The sequence below is a fragment of the Rhea americana genome, unplaced genomic scaffold (genome assembly GCF_003343005.1).
Source record: "Rhea americana isolate MKP2758 unplaced genomic scaffold, rheAme1 scaffold_309, whole genome shotgun sequence".
NCBI lineage: Eukaryota > Metazoa > Chordata > Aves > Rheiformes > Rheidae > Rhea > Rhea americana.
In genome coordinates this window covers 481,583-501,640 of record NW_028186434.1, presented here as the reverse complement: position 1 = coordinate 501,640, position 20,058 = coordinate 481,583, and the positions used below count along the sequence as shown (strand labels likewise).

The window sequence follows — 20,058 nt, the reverse complement described above, 5'->3', positions numbered from 1 at the left end:
AAGAAAAGATGATGTATTTAGGAGAGGGGTATGGTTGACAACTTTAAGTACAGACTTGTAACTTGATTTTTAGAGTTTCTTAGGGTTTTAAACCCTAAGGTTTACAGTCCAGATCCTGGTTTAAGTTTTAGGCCCACTTAGTAATTGCAAGCACTGCAGTGCAGATATWTCCTGACAAGAAATGGAGGCAAGTCAGGAGGAGAGTGTCAAGACGTTAAGTCAGTGGATAGTGGAGAATAAATAATGGAAAATCCTGGGAGAAAAGGTTTACTTTTGGCAGAAGAACTATTCTGAGCTATATCACTAAATGGTGTATGCTCTGAAAATCAGGATGAATTGTGGGGCCCAAACATGGAGACAAGAAGAGAAGATCATCAAGCCTTTGTTCTCTCCAGGCATTTTTTTTTTTTTTTTTTTTTTTTTTTTTTTTTTAGTTTTGCTTTGTGGCTACATCTTCCAAGTTACTATGTTTGATATGTGTTTTTGCTAGTAAAAGTAACAAATTTATGACACTGAAATTTCCTTGAACTTGATTCTTCATCCATAACAATAATTTTTATTTATTTATTTATTTATTACAGTTCATGCCCAGTTTTGAGGAAATACTTTGAAATGGCTACTAACACAAGTGTTTGGGCATAGTCTTTTGGGAAGAAGTAATAGTGTAGTTGTTTCTTGAACCCGAGATTAAATAATGTAGGCTTCTGTGTGAGGCTTTMATATTGGAACTAAGCTGTTTGAGTATCCTGTGAGAGAAACTGCAGTAAATAAATGCCCTTTAAATCATAGCTTAAATGACAAGGTAGTTTTTTTTGGAAGAATTGATAATTGCATCTTTAATATTAAAAATTCATTTGCAAATTCTGCCAGTGAAATCATAGCAAACTAGCTTGTGACCCTTAATTAAAAAAAAAAAAAAAAAAAAAAAAAAAAAAACTTGTGAAAAATAATTAAAAAAAAAAAAAAAAAAAAAAAGGAAAGGAAAAAAAATTATTGGTGGTGCCTATTGAACTTCTGGTAACTATTTTTCACCTTACTATTATATATTTGCTGACTGTATATTGCTCACAACATTATGTTCTTTCAGACTTCTCCATGGAGCTCGCCCACAGTGTGACTTGACAGTTGGGAAGCAGTTGGCCTGCTGTGACGGGTCTTTATCCCTCTAAGCCAGGTCATAGCCACCCAGTGAACTCCCCATCTGCCTTCTGGAGGAACTGGCTCGCTGCTGTGCCTTGAGAGAGGGAGGTGTGAGGCTGTAGGACTTGCTGGTGTGTTATATTTGARTTTTGACTTAGTCATGCCCCAGAAGCATGATTTCCAGGCTCCTGTGATGACAACCTGTTAAAACTTTAAGCTATTCAGATCAATGTGTTGTCTCAGGCCCGTCTCAAATGTGCCATGCCATAGCAGACCTGAAGTCTCTGCCCCAGTCTAGCCAGTGCTGCCAAAAGCTCAACCTCCTTAGTGGAGGAGGAAGTAGCACATTGACCTTAAAATGTGTGAAGTCTTGCTAGTCTGGGTCTGAAGCAGAGCTGATGGCACATTGTAGGGTTTTTTTTTCCTCTTTAATTAGAAGGCAAAATACATAATATGGCAGTTTCAGAAGCCCTCGTGCACTTCACTCTGGTCAGTGTGGTGCTGACAGTGACTGGTGCTGGAGCAAACCTCTCGTTACCTCTAGAACTGAAGCTTTAATTTTTAGCAAGTGCTTTATCTTTTGGAGTGAAAAATGGCCTTTCAGAAATTAAGCCAACATGAGTCCAGGTGTCAGAGTCTGCCAGGGTCTCTAATTGCTGATGGGTTTGCCAAGCAGTACCCAACTGTAACTAGTGCAGCTGGTCAGCATTACTGTGCCTGCTCTGTAGGCCCAGGTGGGTGGCACTTTAGCGTGTAAAGGAGCTGCCATTTTATTTTCAATGGTTGGAGAGAGCTCTGAGCAGAAGGGAGGGAGGAACTGGAGCTATKCATGAGGCAGAGCTTCTCATGACTGGAGGAGAAAGGAGAACAGTCAGCATTGCCATGGTTAGAGGCAGGGAATTTTCATGAAAATTCATGAAAAGCAAGAAGTTTCTCCCCTGCTGTCATTTTGGCAGTGAGAAGTTTAGGCATTATAATTCTCAGAGATCTACACAGCCTTGACTATTATTCCCTTGTCCTGGTGTAATTTCTCAATGCCTTCCTGTAGTAAGGAATTCACCATGCACTGGGGCCTTGTATGTTAGATTCTACAAATTCATGCAGTGTTATCTGACCTAAAAGTCAAACTTTATGCTAGTATCTGTCCCCCTACTTCTGTTTCCCAGCAATTAGAAATAGATAGAAAGAGGAGCAGAACAGAGAGGTTAGCTTTACTCCTCAGCCATAGTTGTTCCCTTTTACTTCCAGCTTTTTAATTTGCTGCTCATATGATAGGTCTCAAAAAGGGAGAGGAGACATGCCTCAAGGAGCGAGTTGTGTCCCTGGGGATTGGCYCTGGCTGGTCAGTGCAGGGAGCAGGGACTGAGGACGCCTATGACTGCTAGCCCTGGCAATCATTTCCTCTCTTCATGGCCTGTTTGGAGGTGGTGACTCAGTGCAGCAGCTCRCAGTAGTAGTACTCTTGCTCCCTTTCTCCTCCATGCCTTTGCCCTGTTCTTGGAAGTACACTCCTGTAAGCAGGAGGTGACTGTGTACTTTTCAGGGTGCCATTCAGGGAGGTACTTGCTTTCCTCCCTTCTTCTGCACATCTTCAGCTTGGGAATCAGTGCTTTAGTCGATGTAGAGCTCAGAGCCTGCAAGAAGCTTCCAGTCAGATGCTGTGTTGAGTCGGTGATGAGAAATAAAAGCAGAGCACATCCTTTCAGCTATACTCACGTTGGGAAGCACAGGAATGTTGTTACCCAGCAGTTTGCATATGAAGATGGTGCTAGGTACTTCGAGGTGGAGAACGTGCTTGAGCGGCATAGCATTTGTCTCTCTGTTTGTGTCTGGCTTTAAAACACCTTAGAACTTTGAAACACRAATATGTCCCAGATTGCATATATTTAATGCAGTCGTGAAAATAGCCTGATAAGAATTTTCTATTTTGTTTTCTGTTTTGGATCTGTGACGTGAATATCAGCTTCAGAGCAGTTACCAAATTTGTTTTCTAACTCTTTGTTTTTGGAATTTTACAGTCCCTCTGCTTGCTGCAGACAATGTTTTTATTCTTTTTTTTTTATTGCCTAACAGCCCTTTCTGTAAACTGAGAGATAACATATATTTGATCTGGATGTTTGTATGTATGCATTTAGACACTGCACTTTCTATCACCCTCGAGCAAAAATACTGCTGGTTTGCAAGTGAGGAGGAAAGAGGTCAGTAATTCGGCACTGTGGGCTTTATATTACAAAGCATTGTCCTTCATTTGCTCTTGTTTTATCTTTCCAATAGCGTTATCAGGCTCATGTGTTCATCAGAAACTCAAGCAGGCTAGAAACCTACTAAATGGGATCCATTAGAGATTTGGAGATTTCTCCCACCCCTTTCATTCCTCACTGATCAAATCACAGCATTGATTACTTGAAATGGGGGCTTTAGGGAAAATAAAGTCACTGCACTAGCAATGCACCAAGTGTTTATCATGTAATTTGTTCAGGTTGACTGTGTACTTGAGCACTGTTTGGGGGGGGKTTTTTAAATGCTTTGGCTGAATTGCTCTCTCTCCTCTCTTGGTTTACTCCCCTGTCACTTTTCTTCCTTCATCTCCCCTTCCCCTAAGCCTTGGTTTCTGATGGATGCAGAGCAACATCTCTTTGCAATTTGCCTTCCTTCCCAAAGGARGACCTTCCTGGTGGTTAGTAGCTCTGTACTTCGCTGTGTGCATGGTGGGGGATGCTGAGAGGAGGCAGCTGACTGGAGGAGGCATTTTATTATATGTAATCTAATGAAGTCTGAGTTTCCACTCGGGCATTCAAGAGGATGCATAATATATCATCTCTACTTTTGAGACATTCTCACACAGCCAGAATAGTATACTAAGACCACAGTTTTAACAGTGACTAACAGAAGTTTGGTAGTAGTTTTGATATACAAAAGCCATTAGGGATTAGGTCGCTACTGCGTTACTAGTAATAAGTCTCTGTTGTGATGGTTTCTATGATTTGTTGGCACTCAGTCTTTCAGTGTACACAAATTCAAAAGGAATATTTCACTTTCTCTCGTATTTGCTTGTGTGAAGTTGTCAGGTTCACCTTTTCCTTGCATTTCAGAAACATTGATCTGAAAAATAAACTTACACCTGTATGCAGCACAATGTTCTGGCATTCTCTTATCGAATCTGCTCTCCAATATTGGACTATGGTGATATCCTCTTGTTAAAGATTAAATGGTAAGTTCTGAAGGAATAGGGAGCAGCCACATCTATCAACCCGTATCATTTTTTTTCTCCCAGCCAAATGACTGTATGCAGCCTGTGGGAGCACCATGCAGTTAGGACGGCCGGAAGGTTATACGTTCCTTTCCATTAGGGTGGTGTCAGGTTGCTGTAGCCACAATCAGTGATGGTTTTTAGTGCTAGTTAAAACAGRCTTGCTAATGATTATCTCAAACACTATTTTATAGCACTGAGGGAATGTTGTAACCAAGGGAACTGCATAGTGTATGGCTGTTTTGGAAAACAAGYCATTGGTGTCGGGGCTTACGTGCTTATTGTGTTTAGAAATTTGTTTTTGTGATCTTCAATTTGTCATTGCGAGTAGGCTTTTGGAGGTTACATTGTAAATACGAATCTCTTTCTGCAGAGCTTTTATAGAAAAGGTCTCTGAATRTACCGTTTGTTTAACAGAGCTCGTGTTCTCCTCAGGCTAATGCAATTTTTTTGGTGTGGAAATGAAAAAAACGAAGCAATCGGTGTTAATTGGCCAAAAATAAACCACATGGGTTGTAGTTTGCAGATGCATTTTAGTCTTGCTTATATAGCAATATATGTATACACTTTCTATATTGCTGTGTAATTTTGATCACTTTAAAGTGTAAACTTCGAACTGTTACTGCTTGTAGACTTAATTATTTGGATAAACATAATTTACTTTTGAACACTTTTCAGTGGTATTCTGTGGAATTCACTGGGACTACTGATGTCACCAAATATCTTAAAAAAGTTTTCACGATTTGATCCTCAGAAGTATAATTTGAGAAATGAGAAACAGAAACAATGTTTGCTTTTTGCTGTATTTCGTTCAAGTATGACCCCCCCCCCCCCAAAAAAAAAAAAAAAAAACACCAGATACCAAGCATAGCAATGCTCAGGGTGTATTATTTTTGTGTCTTAGTGGTGATTGATGGGAGATTATATATGTATATACTGTGTGTTTATAAATCTGGCATTGTTATTTATTACGGTTGACAACTATCTTCTGGTAACATTACTATACTCCTTGCTTTATTCCCTGCCCCCCCATCTTTTTCTTTTTTAAGCCAATTAGGCATTAGGGTCCCCCCCACACAWACACACTCACACTGAATGCACATTCAGGCAGCGTTAGCTGGGCTGTAACTGGTGTTCTGCCAGAGGTAAATCCCTGYGGAGCAGTGTGCCTTAGAGCTGCCTGCTACCCACCACTTAATGTAATCAGCTCATCTAACTTGGTTAACAGTATCCCTTTTTTTTTTTTTCCCCTAGAAATGACAGGGTTTAAGACATAGCTGGAGATGAAAACAGAAAAAATATGTAAGAGTGGAGCAAAAAGTGCTGTGGTTTTGAGTGCAAAAAGTGCAGTGGTTTTGAGGGGAARAGAGGAAACTTCCGTGGTGCAGATTTCTAAACAAGTCAGTGTGGCTTCCTACAGAATGATCTATGAAACTTCTGCAGACTTGTTTCAGTCTAACAAAGCTCYGGGTTTCCCCTTGATGATTAATTGTCCCACCCAGTTTTAGCTGAGCGTTTTTAATGAGTAATCCTATGGTCACCATGTTACGGTCTCGGTAACTGCAGTGTAAGAATCATTTATTATTTTATGTGTGTTTTATATTGTTTTTGCTGTGTCACATAGTAGTTTCTAGTTCTTATCAATTGAATATGTCATAGTATCTTTATGGTGAACAATGTTATTGACAGTATTGCAATTACTTACTCAGTAATAATACTGCACGTAATACAACATCTAGATAACATGATAGAATCCTAATCAGCTGTTTAGGAGCATCTGTTTTCATGTCTTCCTTGATACAAATAAGTAATTAAGTAAATCTGGGATGCTTTTTCAGAGAAGCTTAAGATTTTAATTGTTTGTTCTGCCATTGACAAAAGCAAATACCTGTTACAGAAGAGAAACACTAATATTCTTTTCAAGTTAACTTGAAGTTTGCTATAATTTTTTTTCATTTGAGTTTTGGTATATTTACCCAACAGCTTAATTAATTTTAAGATGAAAAATTAGGCTTACCTGAACTGTTTAAAAGATGATTTTTCCCSTGAATGTATTGCCAATATGATTAATGTTTTGTCCTGTCTTCTCACAGTTTTATGTGCTGAAAGAGTGGGCCAGATGACTAAAACATACAATGACATAGATGCCGTTACACGTCTTCTTGAAGAGGCAAGTATTACATCTCTTTAAGAAGCCATACAAAGTATGAGAAGGTAGTACAGAAGTTATATGGTGCCACTATAGAAGTCCAGTAGACTGCTTTCACATGAGGAAGAAAAGTACCCTGAGTGTATGTACGCATAATCTCATTGGTAAGGGAAATAATCTTCCTGAGTAAGGATCACTTGTTTGTGTTAGTCATATGAATTTGTTACTTGTGCTTATTTTACAGCTGAGGCTATTTTAACTTACAGTTGGCCAAATATTTGTCCTAGTAAATGAGGGAGGGAAAACATCTGAAAATACAATGTGTATTTTTACAGTATTATTAGTGATAGATTATTGTCTTTTAAAATCARATGTGAAGTTCATAAACAGCCTTGTTGGAATTATTATCCCAGCATCTTTCCACAGAAACGCAGAGGCACAAAATTTCAAAAATTTCTCGTGCTATCTCTAAGCTTTCTTTTTTGCCTAGGGATTTTTTTGTTCGGATTTTTTTTTTAATTGTTATGATTGTAATCCCTGTTACAATAGTATTACTTCATGGCTGAATATACTTTAATCTTTCATATGTTATTTGCTTACTTTTTGTGACAGCCATGTCAAAAATGAGGTAGTTGCTAGCCAGAATATGTTGGGTGATCTAATCTTCTGATTCTTCAAGGGGACAAGCATGGGAATGCTTAAATCCCCCACCCGCCATAGGTAAATCTGATCTCAGCGCAAAGTCTTGCATTTTGTACTTGGAGCTGAACTCTTTCAAAGCAACTTTCTATGAGATTCCAGATAAAAGTGCAACTTTAYATAAAATGCCTATTTTGGAGCAATCCATTAACTTGTAATAACAAACTACTGCTTATTTTGGTCCTGCTCCCGTGGTTGTCTTGTTTGGCTGAGATTGATTTGCATTTATTTGAATGGCTCCTTCTAGTACTAATGAAGCCTTTTGCATCTGGTCAAAACTATTTCCTTCTCTGAGTGCACATAGCCAAATGTCGCACTCATGGGAGCAATGCTAGAGGGATATGCTGAGCTAATGTTTTAAAGTATCTGGTGTTCTTCACTGGATGATACCAAAGAGAAGATGGAGGAACAAGCAATAGGTGTACCCTTAATAAAACCATTTTTTTCACTGAGGTTTTTAGTTCTATTTGGCTTTCATTTCTAATTTGATCACTTTTTTCTAAGCAAATGTGCACTTACGGTTTTTGTTTCCATTCTCCAAATAATGATGTTATCAGAAGAGATTAAATCTATTTGCAGAAGTTAAGATGTAGCTCCTTCTGCTGCCTTGACGCATGCAGACGAAAAACACCTCCAAAACCTCCTCCATGGCGTTCTTACTGAGAAACTCCCAATGAATGTATTACCAAGTTGGAAGGGTGAAATGCAATATTCTTTTTGTCAGGCAGGAAAGAGATTTTAAAACAACATGCATGGGTTTGTTTAAAAATTTGTGCCTTTTGGCCTATTTGGCAGTAGGAGTGATACCAGGCCTGTCTGCATATAGGAACAGGAGCAAACTCCTCAATGACCCCACTTTCTCATCCCTTTTTAATTACTCTGCAAAGGCATCTAGCTTCAGTGTTTTTTACTACCTACATTGCTGTAGTAAATCAGTTCCTCATCCCTATGGGTAAGAGGCTGGATCTCAAAGTGAAGTTTAGAGTTGAATCACTAAAAGTTGCATAGGAAATCTAGGAGGATTAATTAAAGATTCTAGAAATCCTCTCGTGTGCTCTTGTAATAATACTCTTGTAACTTGGACATTAGAAACCTTGCTGCTAGATAGGCCTTCCTCTGTACAGTAAGAGCTGCCACAATATGTATTTTTTTTCCACTTTGTATTTGTGAATGGAGCCAAGTTACTGAACAGTAAGTTGGCCTAATACATAAATCAAGTGTGTTTTGTATAGCTTTATAGGACCTGTTGTTCTGAAAGATTGTATATAAGATTATACATTATATATTTTACGGTTAGATAATGCCAGTGGCTTTCATTGCAAATTTAAATCTGACCTTCAAAAATAATTTGGAAAATTTTATTTGTAGATCCAACAGTAATCAACAAACTATCTTTTTATTACCAAATGTTATATAATTTTGTTTTTTTCTTATGAAAGCCTCCTCATTCAAATTCATTGTTTTACTTCAAACAYGTATGATCAGTGGTTGTATGTTTTATAGGTTTTGTCATTAATGTTTGTATTACACAAGACTAATAATAGTCATAAAAGTTAGATGGCTGTTAACTAGGGTAAATAAACCCAAAACAGTATWTTCAGTAAATATGCAAAAGGAGAAAATATTTCTCAAAAGGTGTTGAACTAAAGATAAGTAGGTTAACAGTAGTGCCATTTTCCTGCTATTCTAAAGTTATAATAAGTGAATAGGAAAACAGTAATAAAAAAGATTAATGACTGGTGCAAAATTGTGCAGTTTATGATTCTATCMCAGACAGATTGCAAAACTGAGACATGGAGTAGTAAAAATAAAGGAAATCTCATCAAAAGAATGGGTGGCGAACACAGCATGAGAAGAACCACATCATGCAGATTTGGGCATTTCCAAAGGGGAAAGAGAGTGGATTTTTTGTTTCTTGGGGGGAGGGGGGGGGGGTTTGTTTTGTTTATTTGCTTTTATATTAAAGCACTAAGGATGTACTTAGCCCAAGGAAGATAGCTGAACATTAAGTGTGGTGGACTTGGCTTCTGCTCCTGCCCATCCTGCTTTATTTTATTTCCTGGTGAATCAAGTGGAAACTGAAAAATGCTTTGGAATGTCTATGTTCTTTAGTATTTTTTGCTGTGTTTCTGAAATTTTTTAAAATGTCAAGATCTGTGATTACATTCTACAAATGGTGTAACAAGAGGATAAAGTAATTTCCCTCAGTGGTTTCTCAGCATTGTAATAAAGCGAACCAGATCTGCTTTTATTTATGTCATTTTATGTTAGACCTTGAGGCTGTGCTTTCATGTGTATGATTCAATAACTCTGTGGGTCAATTATTTTTTCCTGAATAGTGTGGGTGTAACATAAACAGGAGTAGAATAAGAAAATTGAGAGAGAGAGGAAAAAAAAAAAAGCTACCCCACACAATGAAATTTTTTTATTTTTTAAGCATTTTTTTCCTTCGCTTTCATCACAGATTTACCTTCCCGTAAAACATTTGAAATCAGCCTTTTTTTTTTTTTTTTTTTTTTTCCCCCTTCTCATGCTTCGCAGAAAGAACGGGACTTAGAATTAGCTGCTCGGATTGGCCAGTCACTGTTAAAGAAGAATAAGTCACTGACGGAAAGAAATGAGTTCCTTGAGGAGCAAGTAGAACACATCAGGGAAGAGGTAAGCTTGTATGCCTGAATGCCGTACTTGCAGTGTCGTGAAGAATTTTCATTGTAACTTCACCTTGTCCGTAGCTAGTTTTCTTGGGCTTTGTCTCTGTAGCAGGTCACTCTCAGTTGCAGCAAGTTGACCAGCCGTTTTTATAGCGTGTAYGTTTTTAGAAATGTGACCCAAAAAGTCACTTGACTTATTACCTCAAGTCAGGAGATATGAGGAAAAACTTGAATCACTGAATTTTACTGTGTCACATTTCATTTCCTCTTCCAATCAGCTGCTCTTTTGGTTTTTTGGTCACTTACCCACTATTTTCTATTAACTATTTTTACTTTATTCCCCTTGTCTRTGCATAACTCTCTGATTATATCACCCATCTCTCATTCTTGTCTTTCATCTCCTTTTATGCAGCCTTTTTTTCCTTCTCATTTCTCCCCTGAATTTTTCTCAGTCTTCACTTGTCTTTTCTTCCCAACAGTTTGTTTATTTCCCCCTAAATGTTTTTCCATTCGTAGCTCGGTTGAATTTTCCCTTTCAGAACATAGTTGAATACTGATAGAGCTTCCTTTTGCTTCTCAACCTGAATATGATATAGGTATCATSTATACAATTAATCACTTCCGTTTGCAGAGACTGCAGTAGCATATGCTCAGTGAAGTACGTACGTTCTGCCATCTCTGTGCTGGGCCGGTGTCATAGACAATCTCATAGACAAGTGACATAGACACAGAATGTCRTAGACAATCTCATCATTGTTCTGATGGTTCAGAATATGTTTTTGTGATCGATAATTTTTATGTGACATACTTYTATTTGTACAAACTTGTCAACGTTAGAAAGCATTGAAAAGCGTTATAGTTTGGGACCTTCTACCTTACTTCTRGATTTCTAAGATCTTACAGCTTCTTGTGGTTTTGTCATCTCTTTGGGGGAATTGTAGTAGACTCTGTTAAAGCATGGGCCAGTAGACTGTTGCAATATGTACATTTGTCCAAGTTTTTGGCTGCAGTAGTAATGTTTTGGATTTCTGATGGACACAGACTATAATGCAGATCTTCCTAATTTGGCATGCTCTATAAATGTACCAGAAAACTTTAATTGTTTGAAGTAGCACCTGAAATAATGCCATGTGTCTGCCATATGCTGTTATACTTTCTTTAATCAAATATTTACACAGTTGAAATTTCTTACTGAATTCCTCTGGGGGTTGGAGGATGCTGTAAGTACTGACAGGTTGTAATGGATACTCTCTTAAGCATCTGTTAAGACGTAAGGCTTAAACGAAGCCTTACAGGATGCTCTGAGAGATCTCTATCTGTAACGGAAAGTATCACTGTTTAAGCTCTGCTGATTTACTGACTGAGTGAGGCAGAGGCAAATGTGTCGACTAGCCAAGGACAGTGACCTTGGTGTGTGAATCTCACCACATGTAGCCTTGAGCAAGAGGGAGAGAAATTCCACAATTGTAGGGGAGAGCAAAAGAACAATGAACCACTGTGTATTAAAAAATAGAAAATGGTTGTTAACAAAACTTCTTGGTAATAGGGAGTATTGAATTAGATCTGAGGTGGGCTGATGAAGCACTCTGTGGAGGGATCTCAGATGTTCAATAAGTGATGGTGGAACACATATATAGAAATATTTGTGTGTGGCCCAACCGCTTTGGTATAGAAAACTAATTCTCTTCAGTATCAGAGTGGTCCTGTTGCTTGCTGTCCACGTCGCATCATGTGAGAGACTAATTTATTTGTGTACTGGTCAATATGGCATTAACTAGGCACACACATAGCTCTGGGCAGGGCATTCATTCCATGCATGCASACTGGAGGAGCTGTTTGAGGAAGGTGTGGGGTGGGAACGGGCTGCCTCTGCCAGGTCTGTTGTTCTTCGGCRGAACTGAGGAGCAAGAATAGGAAAAGGGCCACTAGAAATAAGCTTTGCACCAGGTGGCTTGATGTGTTAGGCCGTATGTTCTGTCAACACCAGTTTCTGATGCTGTGACTTGGAGTCCTTCAGAAAGTGATGCCTTTGAGGCACAGAGATCATTAGACTTTAAAGCTGTGACGCTTTTGTATGTTAAAAAAAAAAAAATCTTTTTTTAGTAGGCTTCATATCTTCCATTAAAGCTGAATTTGGGATGTTTGAACAAAATGATAATTAAGACCAACTCTGCATGCAGAGGATAAGAGAAAAGAATTGAACTRGGACTTTTAAAATTCTGTAAAAACTACCTAAAATATAGTTTGTTTGCAGGGGGTATTTTATAATGTATAGATCCACTCCGTTTRTGTGGTTTAAAAGTTAAGCTTTTATTGGTGTATGTGTCATGGTACAAATAACTTTACAAATCTTGACCTTAGTAAACTTGTCCTGGCAAAAATTTCTGGCTGTCTGATTAAGTAGCTCAAGCTTTTCCTGTGTCCTAATGACTTACTGTGTTTATTGATATGTGTAAAAAGCAATATAGATCTAAGCAAATTGCTGAAGTTTCTTRGGTTTGTCTTTTGGGTTTGTATTGTCAAGTGCTGCTTAGGTTTAGGAAGGGGCTGTGATCACGTTCTGATTAAAAACTGATGAAGCTATTTGCATTACAGCCTCTAAAGCTTTTTTTCTTCTCTTTATTCCCTGTCCTACTTTAGCATTAAATCCTGGTGCCTTCCTCATCTATACCAGCTTGTCCTTGGGTGTCTGCACCCCTGTGAATTTCACTTTTCCTTAGGTCTTAAAGTTTTTCCTTTGCATTTCTCAACCAGTTTCTATTAATTTACAATCTGTAAAGCTTTTGCCACTAGTACTAGATGATGAAAACTGAGACTCAGTTCTCTCGTAGTACACTAGAGAATGAACCGTGAGTGCTATATATCTATCCATAAAGTGGGGAAATGAACTGTGTTCATTTTCTTGATGCTTGGACTTGGTGCTTTAATGGWTGTAATTTCCATACAAGTAATCTTAGTAAAGGAAAAGATCTTGTTTGCTTAGAATTACGTGCAGTTTAAGTGCTTTATTGCATTGAGGCTGGCTTTTGTTTGATTGAAAGTGTAGCTTAAATCTATTTTACTGACTTCGGTGCTTTGCCAAGATAACTGGGAATATAAATATGTTGACAATATAGAGGGTGAAAGTCTGCTGAAAAAAAAGTGCTTTACAGTTTGTGCTTTGGAAAGGGAAAACTCACGACCTGGTCTTGCAGTGCAAGCAGAAGAAAATGGACCTGTCTGCTCTGGTAYGCTACTTACACCTAAGCAATTCAGAATGAATCTCCTACTACTGAGGACTTAAATTGCTGCTGTGAAATAGCTTAAGTGCTCCTGTGTAATTTAGCCTTTAGTATCTTTTGCTGGCRAGCTACAATATGAAATAACCAAGATTATGTTTTTGGAGCTGACAGTTATGGAGTATTTTAACCACCTGATTCTGATGTTTTGTTCATGTTTGGTACATATTTATACTAAATATGGGACTCCCACATACTGCTTGCTTTACTAGGCTCAGGTTTTGGAGCCATCAAAGCCCTGAGTTTGACTGAGAAACCAATTGCAGCCTTAACAGTTGCAGCAATTGCTGAATGGCAACCCTGCTACCATGTGTTGTTTTTCTGCAGCTGCAGATCGACAGGCAAGGAAGGCTCAAATGTAACCTCACAATGCCTTTGTTGTAGTAATGTTGTGAAAGTCTTTTGAAGTTGGGGAAACGTGGACAAGATCTGTATCTGTGCCCGGTGGTGGCAATCATCACATAAAATGGAAAAGAAAATGATGTTTGAAATAATTGTGCCGTGTTACTTTTTTGCAGTATCATTGAATTCCATTTATTTCTGTGGATGTGAATCAAGAATAGTGCAATAGTGAATCAAGATTGCGGATCTTAGATGTCTCTTTTTACTAAAACAAAAACAATCAAAAACCTGTCTATTCCAGTCTTGGCATCTTGATTTAGCCTGTAGCTGATAACTTAGAGAATGACTAATTGATAGTCTAACTTCCTTTTCTAGGCACATTCTTAAATAAATAGAGACCTGTTTCTTTGCTCAGGTTTCTCAGTTGCGCCATGAGCTCTCCATGAAAGATGAGTTGCTCCAGTTTTATACCAGTGCTGCTGAGGAAAGTGAGCCGGAGTCCATCTGYTCCACACCGTAAGTTGTCGATCTGTGATGCCAAACCTTTGTCTGGTACTAAGCAGGGCCAGTTTGAACAAAGGTAACAAAATGATCCCTCTGTACAATGGAGCTATAAAGGGGACTCTGAACTCTGAACTTAGATGGTGCATGGTATCACCTGGAAGGGCTTCCGCTGGACCAGCTGGCTATGCAGGTGCTGACAAGAGGCAGGAGGAGAAAGTACCACAAGAAGCTGATGACACAGCACTAAAACTTCCCAGGAAGTTTAGACCAGGAACTGGCCCAGTGTATCAGTAAGGCAAACATTGGTCCCCATTACTGCACTACACTGCACCACGTACCTGTAAGCAAGCTGTGTGAGTGACCTTAGTGCTTGAAGAGCCTGATATGCTGTGAAAAATGCCATGCTGTTTACAGCAGTAGAGAGGAGATGATAAAGCATGGCTTACAGTGTGTTCCAGGCAGTTTGCTGCCTGAGCAGCATTGTGGGCTTTGAAGCAACTCTCTGCTCTTGCCTGCAAAGCTATTGCAGCATTCTCAGGAAACATGTGCAGCATTAATCAGAAAGCCATTCAGTTCATAGAATCATAGAATCAGTAAGGTCTGAAGGGACCTCTGGAGATCATCTAGTCCAACCTCCTTGCCCAAGCAGGGTCACCTAGAGCATGGTAGACAGGGTTGCATCCAGGCGGGCCTTGAAGATCTCCAGAGAAGGARATGCTCCATCTAGTAAGATTGTTTCCTCATAGCCTTGGCTGGATAATTTTTCCATAAGAGGTGTGAGGAACTATSAAAAAAGAAAAAAGTTCYGTTCTTTTAAAAAAATTCATGTGTTGTTGCCTATACATATTGTCGTGAACAAAGACGTAATTCATGTGACTGACTGCTTTTGAGACCTCCTTCTCATGTGAGACTGGCCACATTGCAAGTAAAGTGAATTAAAATTGTTGTTTTTGCTATAAGGCTGAAGAGGAATGAATCTTCCTCCTCCGTCCAGAACTACTTTCACTTGGATTCTCTTCAAAAGAAACTCAAGGACCTTGAAGAGGAGAATGTTGTGCTTAGATCAGAGGTGAAATTACTCCCTTTATGTTTTGCTTAATGCAACTGTCCTCTTAATTGCCACAAGTACTAAGATGCGTTTTTAATAAMTTTCTATGAGTCTGAATAGGAGTACATAATCCCATATGTGACACAGATCTCTTCAGTTATTTAATCACCATCCTTTATCCTCCTAAATGAAGGAAGACTGAAACATGGAAGCTACATTAAATTTGTAGCAGTTTCTTTGCCAGTAGAATGTGCTAGGGTGCAGCCTCAGTGTTGCAGCATGAGCAGACTTTAGACTACAGCATTGCAGTTTGGAACCTCTTAAAAGCCTGCCTTGGTASACTATTAGTGACTTTAGTTGCAGCCCCGAAGTTTGCAGACTGTCGTGTCCCGTCTAGTACACGTTCAGTATTTGTCAAAATATAAACTGGTAGGCTGAATTTGCATTAAGTATCTTCAATTCATGAATTTCAAGTCAGGCTGTTAATATTTTAAGAATATTGTGCTTTTTTTYCTTTAATCTGTAACAATATTGTTTGTTTCACAGACTGCACTGGGTTTGGGGGGAGTTGTGGGAATATGAGAGACTTTTTTTTGTTACTTCCCCTCACTTCCTAACCTACCAGAAATAACACTTCACAATTGAATATCCAATCAATAATTTTATATGAATTTTTAATACAATCTTTAACTTTGGGGGCATGTTACAAGTTTGCAAACATCTAGTGGAATATAGCAGAAGAAATACTTTTGAGCAGAGAATAAATTTTTGGAAAATGGAGCATCAGTACTGTTTTTTACTGTAAATGCAGGGCCCATTGCAAATAGGTAGTGTCACATCTTTGGACAAGACACCGCGTAATGGAGAATGCTGTACACATCCTTACGAAGTCATGCAAGGAGGATGAGCAGTAGGTGGTTTAAGAGTAATGAAGGTAGGATTAGAACTGAAAGGGCTGCTGATTCAGGAGCTAACAGGAGAACCYCGTACAGCACTAACTACCTTTCCAGGGAGGAGATGCAGTCTGGCACAGTTTGGAGACAGATTTGTAAGCTCCAAGAGCTGTGCTGCTCTCTGCAGATGCAGTCTGTGCATGGCTGTATGCGCACTGGGGATACATTAGACTGAAGGATAGAACCAGCCAGGTGCAGCCAGGCTGCTCTTGCCGCTCCTAGAAGCACAGCAGGGAAGAAAAACAGAGAAAAGTAGGTAGATTTATATGGGAAATAGTTACAACTCCAGACTTTTTTCAAATACTCTATGAATTATTATTTTTCAAATTCAGGTGTTTAAATCAAGCATTTAGTTAGTCTGTGATAATACCCAGCTATGTTCAGGTGGCCAGGTGAAGCTCCATATGTCTTTTGTGTTAAGGCTTGTTTTTATTCAAAGTGTGAAGGTGACACCTAGTGGGGACATGGCGATAATGATGCAAGTTTCTCTAGGTAGTAATGTATCTGCTGAATGTTCACCTGGCCCCACTTTTCAGGGCGTGAGGGAGGGCAGGCAAAAAACTGTTGTTTCTCACTGTCTTTCTGGAGGAGTGTTTTGAAAGGTTTGTCTTTCTGAAGCAGATGGGAATGCAGCAACAGACGGGCAAAGAACAAGTGTGCTAATGTAGCATATTTGATGTGGATTTCTTGAACAGGCTTGTCAGCTGAAGACTGAAACAATTACTTATGAAGAAAAGGAACAACAGCTTGTCAATGACTGTGTAAAAGAGCTGAGTATGTCCATRTTTTTCTTCTCATTTGGCATTTTGYTCAGTGATGCTTAAGCTGAGTTATAGATCAGTTAGTCTTCCCTGTGCCCCTCTGCACCCTCTCTCACACACCTCCATAGTAATGATTTTCCTTATTTAAAGAATTATGAGGAGAGTGTTTTCAGTTCACCTGGTAGGCACAGCACAAAATTCTGTCTGTAAGATACATTTTTTTTCTGTTGCAGAATAGCTTTATATGGAAAACATCAGTATTAAGGGAAAGTACAATCTCTTTTGTAGCATGAGTGTTCTATGAGGTTTTTCTCATTACTGTTTCTTTTAAAAATACCTTGCTGTATATAGGAATGAGATCCTACTGAGTCAAGTGATACTCTGAAATAAGTTGTTATTTTCTGCTTTTTGATGTTACAATGTTAATTGTAATCACTTATCTTAAAGGGGATGCAAACATCCAGATTGCCAATATCTCAGAAGAATTAGCAAAGAAAACTGAAGATGCCACCCGGCAACAGGAAGAAATTACCCATCTTCTCTCTCAGATAGTTGATCTCCAGAAAAAGGCAAAAGCTGTAAGGCATCCAATTACAAAGATAATACAACTGTGTTTCGCCCTGGTTGTAGCTGGAAGGGGAGTTAGAATTCTTAGTATATTACAGCTTCAGAGAGATATTCTACCCTACTCATCTGGGTACCTTGTTTGTTTAGTATCTAATATCCTTGACTAGATAATAGGAATTTATTGAAAAATATGAATATGATATACCTTTAAATATATTTGAAATATTAAGTGCAAAATTCTATACTAAACTCCTAAAGACTTTGAGATAACAGTATAGGTATTTCAGTGGGAAGATACCCATTTCAGGGTTTGGATGTTCATTTGGAAGGATAGAGATTGATGCTGGATTCACTTTTATTACTATTTTAAAATGTTGTTTAAATRTTTTTAAACTAACATACTTTTGGACTAACATTGCTGCAGAGACAGTCATGAGAAAAGTCAGAACTTTCCTACTTACTTGTAGTATAGGATGYAAACTTCATCACAGGACACTATTTCTACCATTTTTTACTTATTTATTTTAGTGTGCAGTTGAAAATGAAGAACTTGTCCARCATTTGGGAGCAGCTAAAGATGCCCAGCGACAGCTCACAGCAGAAGTGAGTACACTGTATAGTATTAGAATAATTTAGTGGTAGGACAATGGCTATTCACTTTTCACCATAAGAGTTTTAATCTAAGCTGGATCAGAAGCATTAAATAATGTTATCTTTGCATAAAGAATGAAGGAGTGTCTTCCCAGCAGATTTCAAAATATTTTCTGTCCTGTTTTCTCCTCCTTCAACAGGTAGGTATTTTGAAAAGCTGAGGCTATGAGTTATGTAGGAACCCCTTTAGAGGTTGACTTTTCTATGGGTAGCTTAAGCTTATTTTGAAAAATGAGATAATATAGAAAAATTCATTCATGTTGTATCTGCTCAGTGAGTAAACAAAGGACAGTTCAGAACTCATGTACCTTCTGGGTGCTCTATTCACATGTTCAAAATGGACAAAACGGAATGAATAAAGCCTGAACTCTTGTGGTCGTCTCATAGTCGTGGTCTACTTGGTGTCTAAGGTGGAAATGCCAGTTGGAGCTTTTTCTGCAGATGGGTCTTTTATGACATCTCCCTCTGGCCTTACAGAAATGTAGTATTTAAGACTTCGGCCCCTCTGCTGAGCTGACTTGAAACAGCTGATGAACTGTGAGGGCACACAGACCAAGACACATCTGAAAATGGAGTGATTACATAAGCTTTGTTTCCTGTAAAAGTCAAACTAAAAATAAGGCATGGTCTTAGTTTGTTGGAGGTTATATATAGAAATCTTGATTTTAAAATTCTCTTAAGTTCTTTGGAACCTTGTAAAATGTCACGTTCTTTTCTCATGCTGATGGTCACTGTGGTGGTCATGACAGTAGTTAGGAAAATGAGAACAACTGTACATGATTGAACCAAAGAGACTTTTAGCCTCATATCTTCTTCTTGACACATGACTTTGTGTAGATACTTAAGATAATCTTAGGCCTCTGATAATCATCAGCATAAACTTTTATGTATTCTGATTACTTACTTCTGTTAATCATAATTTTCTTAGATGCATAAATTCACTCTTTTCAGTGGAGTGTTCTTTCCTACCTCATTACTGTTACTGTGGGCTTTTTGTGACAGTAGTGCAGCCCATTAGGTCTTAGACTCTTTTCTATATGTTGCAGTTGCGGGAGCTGGAAGACAAGTATGCAGAGTGCATGGAAATGCTTCATGAGGCTCAAGAAGAGCTGAAAAACCTTAGGAACAAGACTATGCCAAATGCCATATCACGTCGGTACCACTCTCTTGGTCTCTTCCCTATGGTGAGCAGATTGTAAAAAAGCAATGAAAAGAAACTTAAGTACTGCATCTGAATTACAGTGTCAGGGTGGGTGCTAGGCCAGACATGAGCATGGGTGGTTTATTTCTTTTGATGATAATGAAATCTGTATGCATATAGTATTCCAGTTCTGCATACTTAGTTCTGACGCAGTGATGCTGTGCAWTTGGTTGTTTTTAGTGCAGGATTATAATAAGATCTAAAGTTGCTATAACTTATGCTGTGAATTATGGGTAGCATTAGTGGGTTGTTATACATTTCTATACATCTTTGTTACGCATATCCTATACTGTTGTGGCTGGTTTTCCAGGRTGAGCTTCCCATTTTTCTTAAACATCCTCATAGATACAGTTTCCCAATACCTAATGGTTTCTTAATGTGGCTTCTAGTCACTTATGGTATACTTTATTGTTCTTGGACATTTAAATAGGCTACACATACCTTTTTGCTTTAGGGTCATTGAAAATTCAGTAGTTTATTAAAAGAATAGTTGTTATGTAGGTTTATGTGTCTTTTGTTAAAAAATGACCTTTAAATGTTTAATCATAGATCAGAAGGTCATTTAGATTTGTGAATGTTTGGCACTTAAACTCTGTGCTTAATTTCATTTAGGCAGTGACACATAATTACCAGCAGTAAGATTTTTTTTTTTGTCTGGAATGACAGTTTGGGAATACCTAATAATACTATGATATGTGTTTTTTCCTTTGTTCTTGATTTTTAACAGGATTCTCTGGCAGCAGAGATAGAAGGGTCAATGAGGAAGGAACTTCATTTAGATGAACCTGACTCTCCTGACTTGGCGTACGATTGAAAAGAATTGATTTCTATGTTCTTTAAGAAATTGATTGTATTTGAAGTCAG

At 38.3% G+C, this 20,058-nt stretch overlaps 1 protein-coding gene across 3 annotated transcripts in view; it reads left to right on the top strand.

Annotated features, from left to right (window-relative positions):
- TRAK1 (trafficking kinesin protein 1) overlaps positions 1-20,058 on the top strand; it is a 109,102-nt gene that overhangs the window by 65,045 nt on the left and 23,999 nt on the right. For all 3 annotated transcript variants that reach the window (XM_085309967.1, XM_085309969.1, XM_085309968.1), the window contains exons 4-12: positions 6,484-6,560; positions 9,780-9,896; positions 13,925-14,025; positions 14,974-15,082; positions 16,710-16,788; positions 17,223-17,353; positions 17,871-17,945; positions 19,040-19,177; positions 19,922-19,998. In XM_085309967.1, coding sequence (XP_085166093.1) covers positions 6,484-6,560; positions 9,780-9,896; positions 13,925-14,025; positions 14,974-15,082; positions 16,710-16,788; positions 17,223-17,353; positions 17,871-17,945; positions 19,040-19,177; positions 19,922-19,998 — 904 coding nt within the window. The remainder of the gene's footprint in view (positions 1-6,483; positions 6,561-9,779; positions 9,897-13,924; positions 14,026-14,973; positions 15,083-16,709; positions 16,789-17,222; positions 17,354-17,870; positions 17,946-19,039; positions 19,178-19,921; positions 19,999-20,058) is intronic.